General features: G+C 38.8%; 1 protein-coding gene across 1 annotated transcript in view; it reads left to right on the top strand.

The window, feature by feature from the left end:
- The window catches only part of oca2 (oculocutaneous albinism II), a 353,721-nt gene that overhangs the window by 210,532 nt on the left and 130,396 nt on the right, over positions 1–12,793 (top strand). Inside the window, exon 19 of the mRNA XM_028800033.2 lies at positions 9,010–9,137. Within this exon, the coding sequence (XP_028655866.1) occupies positions 9,010–9,137 (128 nt within the window). The remainder of the gene's footprint in view (positions 1–9,009; positions 9,138–12,793) is intronic.

Raw genomic sequence — 12,793 nt, forward strand, 5'->3', positions numbered from 1 at the left:
TGGTTTCAGATCAGCATTTAAATATAAGGGGAAAAAAAAAACATTTGTTTTTAGGAAATAGTGGTGTTGTTCAGTAGTGGCTCTTTACTACAAATCATTCTTCTTTCCAATGTGTAAGAAACTAGCTTCTGGAGTTTGTTAAAATGTAAATGACTATCTTTATTAATAATGCATGGATATGTACCTGATTTTACAGTACATAAAACTTTGTAGTGTGAACTACATTTTGCAACTGTCACATAATCCTAAATAATAAATGAGTCTACTTCATCTTGTCTATTGTGTCCTATAAACTGTGTTAAACTGAAAAGCCCCTGTAGTACATTTTTTCCCTTGATTTCTGAAGGTTCCTTAGGGGCTGGTTAGAAGAAAGAAAATCAAATGTTATTACAGTCTTATTGCTTATTTTCTTCGGAGAATGAAGCCATTATAAAAAGGAATATGGAGAGATCAATACTGATTCCTTCTTTACAAATTCTAATGCTATATATATATATATATATATATATATATATATATATATATATATATATATATATATATAATCTGTAAAAAGGATTAGAAAGTGTGTGTGTGTGTATGTATATATGTGTGTGTGTGTATAAATACACACACATACATATATATACACGTGTGTATATATATATATATACATACATGTATGTATGTATAAATAAGGTGGTCTTCACAGGTCAGGTAGGCTAATCTTAATGAGTTATTAAAATTAAAGTATTGTCTACATGCCTACATTTAAGCAATTGGGAAGAGTAACCATATCCAAATTATGTTGTTTGTACTCCTTGCCAAAGACTAAAAAGCTGCTTCCTTGATAATTAAATAACTTAAAAAAAATAAATAAATAAATTGTGTTAGCAAACAATCAATACATCCTTGTTTTATATAAAAGCACTCCTAGCAAGGGCAATTACAAAACACTTTACAAAGTAGGTAATGAGATTCAGAGATGGGGCTGCTGTTAAAGACTATGAAGACCCAATATTTTAAAAAAACAATGAAGGAATTTGAAGCAGGATCTTTAATTTACTGGAAAATAGCCTGGCATATTTTAATTTTTGATTGAATATTTCATCTTTAGTTTGTATTAAATTTTTCTTAATGCTTTCAATTCTCAAATAACTAGGAACCATTGGCCCTGAGGGATTCAGTTTAAATCAACTTCTAAATTTATATTTTTAGGGAACATTTCTCCAAAAATTCATGTATAATCTGTAGAAAAACATTAAAAATATTGGCTGAATTTTTCTTTGCCAAAATAAAAAGAAGCTGATTTCATACAGTAATGCTTCCTACTGGTATTTGTTGAGCTTGCATCCAGTAAAATTATTGTATATAACAGCTTCTTATACTTCTGTTCAACATTCCATTGGTTCCAAAAGAGTAACAGAGTGATCAGAATCTAGCATTACATTTTCATTAAACAACATGAGACAAGATCTGCAGCTCTTGCAACTAGAGCTGTTAAACAGCATGTTGGTACATTTGCAGTAGACACATTTGACACATTCTTTATGCTCTGTATGATCGTAAGCATAAAACTGCAAGTTCTACATCTGTCAATGTATGGATTGTTTCAAATTTTGGTATGAATTGTTTTGTATTTTTCATAGAATACATTTTTTATTTTTGATATCAATTGGATTTTTTTGCTTTTTTTTGTGGTGGTTTTCATGGGCACTGCCTTTTTTTGAGATTCAGATGCTGTGTGTTAGCATATACATTTTGCACTCAATATGTGATGTCATAAAGGTAAAGATGGTCACATATTAAACATATCCAAACTTTAAAGGAGCAACTAAAGAAAGACTTGTGCTCAAGCAAACCAACTTCTTCAACTCTGGCAAATGATCTTGGCTACTCTTTTGGAAAGCCCTTATAGAACCACCTGTATTGAACTCTACTCTTGTTTATGCATTCTGTTTGAAAGAACATCACATTTATTTTGAAATGCAACAATATCAGGGTAATTTTGAAAGCCAATTGTAAATTTCAGCTCACTAATTAGAAGCAAAACAGGTCCGCTCTACTTAATTTCAGCTGCTCTACTGTTTAAACATTTTTAAAGTGAGGCCTACTATGTTGTCTCTTTGAACTGTTTTATCTGTTCAGAGGTTTAAATAAAATGCACTAATCTCTGACAATTTCAATCCACACCAGCCACTGAGGACTCCCAAAATCTTATTTCAACTGTCAACAACTCTCTCCCCATTATGTTATGCATGTGAAGCAGCATTGAATTACTACTGTTATAAGTGAAAGTCAGGGCATTTCAAGATACAATGACTCATGCCAGTTTGTTCCTGTCAGCAGCATTTATTGAAAGGAGCAGCAATATACTGTACTAGCCAACCCGCGGCATAGCATATGCCACATAATTATGTATTGATGGGTGAACACTTCCTGAACGACACAGTTGTCCAAATGGGGTGGGTTTGTGGATACCACTGTGAGTGAATGAAAAGATAGACCTCTGGAGAGAGCAACATATAATTGTCCGTGACTGAAAGCGGGATCGTCTGTGACGAAGAAGGCCACGCTGGTGAAAGTTACTTCGTCGGTAGGGATAAGTGTCAGTACTTGTAGATTAAGGTGTAGCGAGTCTTCGTTGTTGACGCTTAATATAGCTTGCGTACTGAGATGTTCCGGAGTCACGGTTGAGAAACACTTTTTTAATGTCTTTTAAGCACAGGGGAAAAAAATGAACATGTGAAACATCCGTAATGTAATAAGCCACCAAGAAAAGTAACATTGGAACAATGCTATCTACGACCCGATCTCTGTAAATAGAAGTGAAAACAAAATCGAACCCGGTGTATTCTTTAACTGCCTTGTGGCGCTGTAGTAGTGCTGCTGCTTTGCAGTAAGGAGACTGTGGAAGATTGTGATTTCGCTTCCCGGTTCCTCCCTGTGTGGATAGCGCTTTGAATACTGAGAACACCGCTCTATCAATGTAACAAAGTATTAACAGGAAATTGTCTTCGTGTAATTATAAAAGACAAGTTATCCGTGACAAACAAACTGTTTTACACACTGCATACCAACCCACGGCGTAGTATACGCTGCATAATCACGCCGCTTTTTAAATGTTTTTTAACACTAGAATTACCAGAGCCTACGAAAAAACTCGTAAATCCGTCCCACCTTAAATCGCGTCTTAAATCCGTTTGCACCTCTCCGCCAGAGTCCTTTGTCATCTAAATGTGCTGATAAACACAAGCTACTAGCAGCCAGCTATTCCATCCCCCCACCGACTTAGAATGAACTTCTCTCCTTCCTCAAGCCTTGCCTTGATTTGATTACCTGGGATTGAAGTGGAGTTTTACAGTGGAAATAATTCTAGCGTTATTTGGAATACACGCATTTCATGTGTGTTCCATTTCTATAGTAGGCTGTGCAAACACATTTTTAAAACAGAAACGTTTTTCATATTCTAATAGTAAATGACAAAATGTAGGCATAAACTATATAACGTATGAAGCCTGAAGTCCATATATCAAAGAAACACTTTCACAAAAGGTACAAATAAGAGAACACGTGCGCTTTCATTCAAAAAATTAAAAAAAAAAAAAGCCGCGTTAGCATGCCACATTGACACACTTACTACAACCGCCGCGGTGGCGTAATGGTATCAGCTCCTGACTGGGGATCAGAGGGTGGCGAGTTCGATCCCACACAGCTCCACTTTGAGAAATGAACTGCATTTATTCTTACAATTTTAGAATAACAACATAAATTTGATTTCAGTCTGTAACAGCCGGTGTAACTTATGATACTGGTAAAGGTTAGCTTTTTTTTTTTTTTTTTTTTAATTCACTTTTCATTCTCGCAGTCGCATTCAGAATCAATCCATACAACCCCATCTGACACAGCTGGTTTCACATAAATAAAAGTGCACTTTTATTCAAGACTATAACCGAAGAATAAAGAAAGCAAGTTACAGTTGGTGGTTGATACGACAGCTTGCCTCGTGCAATGTTAAGAACTGCTGATTTCCGATCCGTGCTATATAAAATCATCACATTCAAATATTAACAGTTCCCACACACCCAAGGTCCGCCATTCCTACATTTACGACGTGTACTTGTTGCAGTGTACACACCTCTCTGTGCTATGGTTCCTATTATAGTGAATGAGCACCTGACACTGTACTTTCTTCCCTGGGGGAAGCTGAGGTCTTAGAACAGAAGTTTGTTGACGCTGTATCATCTTTTCTTTTTCCATCGCCTTTTCCTGTAAGAAGCGACGACGAAGTTCCTCTGCAAGGTGAGCCATGAACACTCTTCTTTTCTCAGCGGACCCCGTGCATGCCTTATACAGTACGTGTGCGTTCATCGCTGCTAGGTCAAGGATGTTGTAGAACACAGCGACCGGCCACCTGCGTGTTCCTGTTCGCACTGAACAAGCACGCGCCTTCTGGTCCATGATGTCAACGCCATGCTGGGGGAAAAAAGAAAGACAAATATATGTGACATTTTGAAGAAATCATTTTATCACCAGAATAGCACCAGAATACTTCGTCACACTAATATTTTTTTCATTAGCATACCTTCATGTGGTTGTAGTCTGTGACCGTGTTTGGTTTTTTTTTTTTTTATCTTGCCCAATCTCCACATCATGGTGCATTGTGCTGAGAATGCAGACAGACTTCATCTTTTTGGGCACATACACTGTCAGCATGGCACTGGGAGATCTAAACACCAGCGTGGAGAATTGTTCGTGTACTGAACTGACTTTAGCTGCAGGTGGAAGTTCCCGTCGCACTTTATTCATGGTGCCAAGCAGAGCTGTATTGCGGTGCAGCAGTCTATTAGCCAGCGAAAGTGACGTGAAGAAGTTGTCTGTTGTTACGGTTCTGCCTTTTTGGATTGCGGCAGATTTGGAGACAAAGTACATGTGCAATGCTACTCCTTATTTAGGAAAAGATCCCAGTCGTCCCACGGGAGAAAGACTTTCCGAGTCTGTGGTCATAAAGCTTATGGACACACATTTCACACATGAAATGCGTGTATTCCAAATAACGCTAGAATTATTTCCACTGTAAAACTCCACTTCAATCCCAGGTAATCAAATCAAGGCAAGGCTTGAGGTAGGAGAGAAGTTCATTCTAAGTCGGTGGGGGGATGGAATAGCTGGCTGCTAGTAGCTTGTGTTTATCAGCACATTTAGATGACAAAGGACTCTGGCGGAGAGGTGCAAACGGATTTAAGACGCGATTTAAGGTGGGACGGATTTACGAGTTTTTTCGTAGGCTCTGGTAATTCTAGTGTTAAGCAGAGGGAAGAAAATGAACATTTGCAATATCCGTTAAGCTTTTTTCAGTAAGTACAATGCACACGCGTTTAATTTGTCGGCCACTTTTTGCCAGCCGTCTTTTCTGGTTTGGGCTGCTTTTGCAGTGTTACCGATTGTGCATATTAAATCTTGAAATCCTTCGAGTAACTAATTAACTAACACCAACCCACCCACACACACAGCTTGTGTGAAACAAATGTGCCCGTGCTTTCATAATTTTGTTGCAGCCTATAGTGGAGTCAGGCACAGAGAAGGTCAGCTGCTGAGAGATCGTCTCGACTGTTGCAGGGCCTGCATCGGTGAAGCAGGTGAGATGCTAATGAAACGGAGGCACAGGGCTTATTGGTTTTTAAAAACTGCTTCCTTCATTGTGTTTTAACCTCAGTTTTAAAGGATTGTTTTAAGGATCCCATGGGATACCCCTCGCAAACTGTTTTAGACGCTGCATTCAGCAGTTCTCAAAGCATACACATTGCCTGGTCATGTGCCCGCTCGCAAGAGCAACTCACGGAGACCTGCCCACCAACTCTAAGACCATGGCGTGTAAAACAGTTTGCGATGGTGGTGCGTGCGTCATAACCGAAAAGAATAATGAAAAGTCAACGTGGCTCAGAGGTGCATGTGGACTCCTAGCACAGACGAGAGCGACATACGGGGTGGTCGGTGAGTTGTTGCGTCCGGGCACATGAGCAGGCTGTGGGAATGCCTAGAGAGCGAGGGTGAACACGGGCCGGGGAATAAGGAGTGTTGGTGGGCGGGGAAACATTTTCTGTGTTCCTGCAGGACCATCTAAGAAGACGCATGTTTGTCGCGGATGCGGTGGGCGCGGGCTGGGGAATAAAGAGTGTTGGTGGGCGGGGAAACGTTTTCCGTGTTCCTGCAGGACCATCTAAGAAGACGCATGTTTGTCGTGGATGCGAATTGCTGTATGTAGCGTGTAAAACAGTTTGCGATGTTGCACGCGGTCGTGCGTCGTAACCGAAAAGTCAACGTGGCTCAGAGCTGCATGTGGACTGTAGCACAGACAAACAGAAATGACGGCGTGTTTTCCAAGGCGTCGCATCCAAGTTGGTGGGCGTGGCTCTGCAAGTTTTCGTCGTATCCAATGGTCTTAGAGTTGGTGGGCGTGGCTCCTTCCTGCGTGCTTTCATGGGTGTGGACGTGGCTCCTTCCTTTGTGCTTTCATGGGTGTCTTGCCCGTTCTGGCAGCGGCTTAAAGAATTATATATATAGATGTTTGTAGACGTCAGTGTTGGGAATTAAGAGTGATTATTGGGTTTCTTCTAGTGCTATAGAATAAAAATGAAACTCCAATCACATATACACAAGTTAATTTTAATAGCCTTTTTTCCAAAACTTATATTTTAATTTAAAAGTAATAAGTATAAAGGTATGGTGGCTCTGAGGCTAAGGATCTGCACTGGCAATCGGAAGGTTGCCGGTTCGAATCCCGTAAAATGCCAAAAGGGACTCTGCTCTGTTGGGCCCTTGAGCAAGGCCCTTAACCTGCAATCGCTAAGTGCTTTGAGTAGTGAGAAAAGCGCTATATAAATGCAAAGAATTATTATTATTAAAGGTAAAAATTTCACCATACTATGTACATTTCCCTATAAAACCACCTTGATGGAATTAATGCAAAGAGGGGACCGAGATAAAGTTAAGAAAATAAATGCTCATTTAAAAACCCACTTTGTATAGCCATTTTATAAGCTGTGTTGTGACTTATCTTATTTTTCTTTACAAAATCAAAAAAAACAATAGATTTTATCTGCTACTTTTCTTGTTATGAAAAGAGGAGTTTTTTTTTTTGGGGTAATTAAGTAATTTTGATTAATACTATATTTTACAAATGGCATTTTAAATTTCATGTCTTTTTTGCTTTTTACACTTAGATTGAATAAGCTGTTTTCTCAATTTATTTATTATTCCATTCATTTTTTTTACTTCGCTGTGTTTAAATCAAGTAAACCCACTTCTGTTCTGTACAATTCATATTGCTTTTTAACTCAATTTTCAAATGACATGAAAATTATTCATCTGAGTGTTTAACTGTGAGACACTGAATTTGACAAATAGTAGCCTACTTTAAACAGTGTAAAAGAGTGTGTTATTTTCTCACAATTTTAACATACCTCAATAATTGTAACAAATCACTTAGCCAAATATTAACCATTTTCTTTTGGTAGGTGTCAGTTATTGGAAATCTTTGAGTAATTGTTGGGTAGTTAGACAAAAATATCCTCTGCCTTTATGTGCTAATCATGGTGGGTTGGTAATAGATGTCAGTGTGGAGTTAAAACTCTAATATTGGTCTATCACGCTGATTAACTGTATGGCCCAGAAGAAAAGATGTGTCACAATCTTCAAACTTCAAGTATTTAAAAAGAAGGTCTGTTTAAAATTGATAGATTTGGCTTTTACATAAACTATTTAAAGAAATGAATATATACATAAACACACTCACATTCCAGAATAACTAATACGGAAGAAAATTAAAAAGAGAAAATGTCTGACTTGGCAATTATGGTCACAGTAAGACATTATGCAGACTTATTGCTGCTGGTATAAAGGAGCCCCAACAGGGTTTCTTGACACACTTCTGCTAAATAATTTGTTTGCTGGAAATACTCAGCGTTATTGTGTCAGAGAGAGGATACATGTCATTGTTCATAATGGCACTCAGTTTTGTTTTAATTTTCTCTTCTACTTCTCACTCCAGGGGGCCCAGAGTGCATCCCATAACTGAGCTTGTCAGTTTAATTAGCTTATTGATTTGGTGGGTATCTCTTAAAGTGATGTTACCAGCCCAGCACACCAAAGAAAATCACACTGGGCATCACATAGTTATAGAAGAAGTAAAAAATGTCTCTTCCAACATTAAAAGAACTTGGTCTCCTAAGAAAAAAGAGCCTGCTCTGGCTTTTCTTATATAGCTCCTCTGTCTACCAAGACCAGCCCAACCTGTCATTGCCGTGGACCCCCAAGTACTTGTTGATGTAAACCTCCACCACATCCACTTGCTGAATAGGGACAGGACGTAGAGGCTGTTTGGTGTGGCAAAAGTCAATGACCAGTTTCTTGGTGTTGCTGATGTTTAGTTGCAGACAATTCTTACTGAACCAAGAAACAGATTTATCCACCTGACTCCTATACTCTCTCTCATCCACCTTATCAATACACGCCATAATTGCAGAGTCATCTGAGGATTTATGCAAGTGACATGACCTGGTATTTATATTTATAGTTGGAGGTGTACAAAGTGAAGAGAAAAAAGACAGTACTGCCCCATGTGATACTTCAGTTTTGCTCACATCCATATCAGAGACACAGTCCTTGAGTCTCACAAACTGCGGTCTGCTTGACAGATCATCCATTATCCAGGACACCACAGGCTCATTCACCTGCATTTCTAACCCCTTATGTCAAACTAAGAAGACCTGTCCATTCACTGAGGGTCGTAACTTTAGAACAGTTAGTCTTGATATAAAATCTAAAGATCACAGAAATTCCCCAATAGAAACATGTTTTCTGTCATTCATATCTCTTTCAAGTACTCTCAGCATATTTTTAAATACAGGTTTTTGAGAAAGGTAATACTGCATGTTTTGTTTTGAATGAAGATATTGCTGATTTAAAGCAGAAAATTTGCGAGTATACTGTTGTTAAACAGATATGAAGTAAAATGTCTATTTTGTATAGGTTGGATCGCCATATTGGGAGCGCTGTGGCTGCTAGTTCTAGTTGACGTTCAAGATTTTGATATAATTTTACACAGAGTGGAATGGGCTACACTTCTTTTCTTTGCTGCTCTCTTTGTTCTGATGGAGGTAAGGTTTTTTAATTTGCCATCTGTCTTATTGTTGTGTTAAGTAGTAAAAAATGTACATTGTAAAATGATAAACTGTGAATTTATTAAAAATGACTCATGTATGTAATTATTTGGTAAAATAAGTATGGGCTGTAACTGCTACAACAATGCATTTTCTAATGTATGTAGTTTTAGAGAAGTAATGGTACAATTTTAGAATACAAGGGTACTTTAACTTAAATCCTTAAAATTAATTTGCACTACATCAGTCTCCACACGGGAAAAACTCATAAAGGTAGCGGCAGCATTTGCAAAGTCTTTGTCACCCCAGCTCTTCAGACACAGGGATGGGGAAATAGGATTCTGCAACAATTAGGCTACAGAGTTTGTTGTATAATTGAAGGAGTGAATAGTCATTTAAAGGAGCTAGGCCATGTAAGGTTTCAGAGTAGACCTTCAGAAATCAGGGACAGATTATTATAACATTAAAACAAACCCTAAATAAAACTTAGTATATCTAAATTGCCTTTAGAAAGTATTTGCCCCTTGAAATGTTTTTCACGGTTTGTTCCAGTTACAGCACCGGATTTTATCCCACTAAAAATTTTATTCTCCTTAATTCAACAAATTTCTAAATGTAATTTCTTGTTTTAATTAAGAAAAATATCCTGTCCAACTAGGACAGACTTTTTACATTATTGGAAGCAATTACAACTGTGTGTCTTCCTACGTATGCCTGTGTGAGCTTTATACATTTAGATTAATTTTTGCCTGTGCTTCAGGTCTGACAAATTAGATGGAAAGTGTCCATAGATATCAATTTTCAGGTAATGCCACAGGTTTTCAATTGGATTTAATTTGGACTATGGTTGGACAATTGATAGTAAGTTTTGTCAGGGGTGTGTTCTTGTTCCTACTCTGTTCAATGCTTGTATGGACTGGGTGTTGGGCAGGGTCGTGGGGTCCAGCGACTGTGGAGCATCTGTTGGAGAAGAAAGATTCACTGATCTTGACTTTGCTGTTATGTTTGTGGAGTCAATGGGGGTTCTGATCAGGGCTCTCGAGGGACTGAGTGAGGAGTTTGAGTGTCTGGTCTTGTGAGTTTCCTGGATAAAAACCAAGATCCAGGCCTTTAATGACCTCTTGCACACAGCCATCAGCAGTATGTCTTTCTGTGGAGAGAGTGTCAACCTTGTTGAGAGGTTTACTTACCTCAGCAATGACATTCAGGTCTCTGATGACTCTTCCTATGAAGTCAGTAGATGGAATGGGTGACCAATTTGGGGGGGGTCATGAGGTCGCTTGAAAGGGGTTTGTGGGGCTCCCAATATTTTTGCAAACAGTGGATGGCCCCAGTCTTTGAGTCCTGGTGCTTCCTGTTTTGCTACGTGGTTGTGAGACATGGACGCTATCCAGTGTCCTGAGACAAAGACTTCACTCCTTCGGTACTCTCTCTTTGGAGAATCCTTGGGTACCACTGATTTGACTTTGTGTTGAATGAGCAGTTGCTCATGACCTGCATTGAGCAATGTGGATTCCCAGAGGGTGATCTAGCTCCCAGGATCCTCATTGTTGAGGACCCGAGCAGCTGGACCAGGCCAAGGGGATACCCATGTAACACCTGGCTGCAGCAAATAAATGGGCATTGCTGGAGGGTGGGACTGGGCCATGTGTCTGTCTGGGGGGGTTCCAAACAGGATCCTGAGTTGTTCTGTCATGTGGTGGGTGCAGCAAGGCACTGTTCCAGTGCATGCTCCCCATCTTGACCTGACCTGTAGTATACTTTTGGTCAGCTTCATGCTTTTTCCCCTAAACTCAGATACCTTGATGACATGTAGGTTTTTCTTCAAGGATTTTCCTGTTTGTCTCGATCAGTGTTCATCTGGATAGCTACAAGATTTTTAGTTTGTCCTGCTGAAAAGCAGACATGGAACATGAAGCTGCCACCCTCTATCAAGGAGGGATGGTGTAACCTAGGGCTTGGTTTGTGCCAGATACAATTCTTTGTTTTCAGGACAAAGAGCTCAACTTTGTGATCAGACCACTACAATTTTTTTAAAAATGTTTCAGATTTTTCCCAGGACTTCAATGAAACACCAGAAATGACTTAATGTTGGCTTTTTTAAAAAAGTGTCTTCATTTTAGTCACTCTCCCAAACAGTCTAAATCTGTAAAGTGTGAAAAAGACTAGAGTTCTCCCATTTCAGTCAAAAAGTCATCCAGCTCTGTCAGTGTTGTAACTTGTCTCCAGTTCACTTCTCTGGTAATTTCCCTTGTCCAGTTGCTCGATTTGATGGGGCTTCCTGATCTTGGTTGTATCTGGGTAGTGCCATGTTTTCTTCCATTTTGATAAAAGATCTTCATGGTTATTCTAGGAAGTTTCAATGTTTTACCAGTCCTTCTAGTGTATAACCTCCAGCTTTTCTCCTCTTAGAAACTTAATCTTGAAGTTCCATGGGTAGCTGCTTAGACATCATGAAAGCAGTACAGATCTAATCTGCTATTTTAGTTGTGTGTTTTTTGTTTTGTGAAATATTACAGTTTAACACAGATGGATTTCAAAAGCACAGGTGTATCTTGTTAATGTATTAGTGTGATAAGTGAAGAAAACTGAGAACCTCACCATTTAGGTTGATAAAAGTAAGGGGGTCATTTTTCAGATTTTTATTTTTAACATAAGTAAACTATTCTAAATTCTTTATAATGTTAAAATGAAACTGTTTCTACAGGAGTCAAAAATACCATTTAACATTAATTTGACATTGCAACACAGCAAGAAATTATCTGTTGGTGGAGGGGTATGTGTGTGAGTGTAATCCAATAAGTCTGAAAGCCATTGAAGATTCTATTGAATCTGTGTAATGCAGATCTATGTGTGGGTACTACTAAGCATTTAGATAGCAGTTTTTTAGATATACAGTACTAAGCTTTATGTTGGAATTTGATTGTAATACTACTATAAACAATTTCCCTGTTGTTGATGATCTACTCAGAGGTCTGCTTGTATTGTTAACTTCCACATCAGTTCAAGGTGAATGGGCAGAGCAACAATGTACATTTACCGTATTTTTTGCACCATAAGACGCACCTGACCATTAGATGCACCTAAGTTTAGAGGAGGAAAAGAAGAAAAAAAATATTCTGAACCAAATGGTGTACTAATATGTTTAATAAAATATAGCAGAATAATATTTCAACCATGTAAATTCAACAGCGGTATTAAGAAACATCACTGCCATTAACAAATAAGGGGAGACTTTAAGGTTCAAGCACTCTTCTAGTTTTATGGAAACCCCAAGAACTCCTCATCGCTAGTGTCAGAATTTATGAAGCTCAGTTGCTCACAATCACTTTGCGGGAGCACGTACCTACCGTCACGCGGCATAACCAGTCCAAAGCCACCAGGGGACAAAGCACGTTTGGACCAATGCTCCCTGAAGTGTATATCGCCAGTCTAGTCCCATCTATATTTGTAATGCCACAAAGCCCTTCATCTCGTGTTTTGTTGTGGGATTCCAGTTTGAAAAACGAGAATGCGGTGCAAGCACAGCCCTCGATTCAAAAAATTGCTCTGCATACCTATTTGTCTCGTCTGACAGTAGCTGAAAGGCAGCTTCAGGAAAGAACAGCCTGAAGTAGTCCAACGGCTGGTAATCTGTCGAGTCCAACAACAAG

The sequence above is a fragment of the Erpetoichthys calabaricus genome, chromosome 4 (genome assembly GCF_900747795.2).
Source record: "Erpetoichthys calabaricus chromosome 4, fErpCal1.3, whole genome shotgun sequence".
In the NCBI taxonomy this organism is placed as follows: domain Eukaryota; kingdom Metazoa; phylum Chordata; class Cladistia; order Polypteriformes; family Polypteridae; genus Erpetoichthys; species Erpetoichthys calabaricus.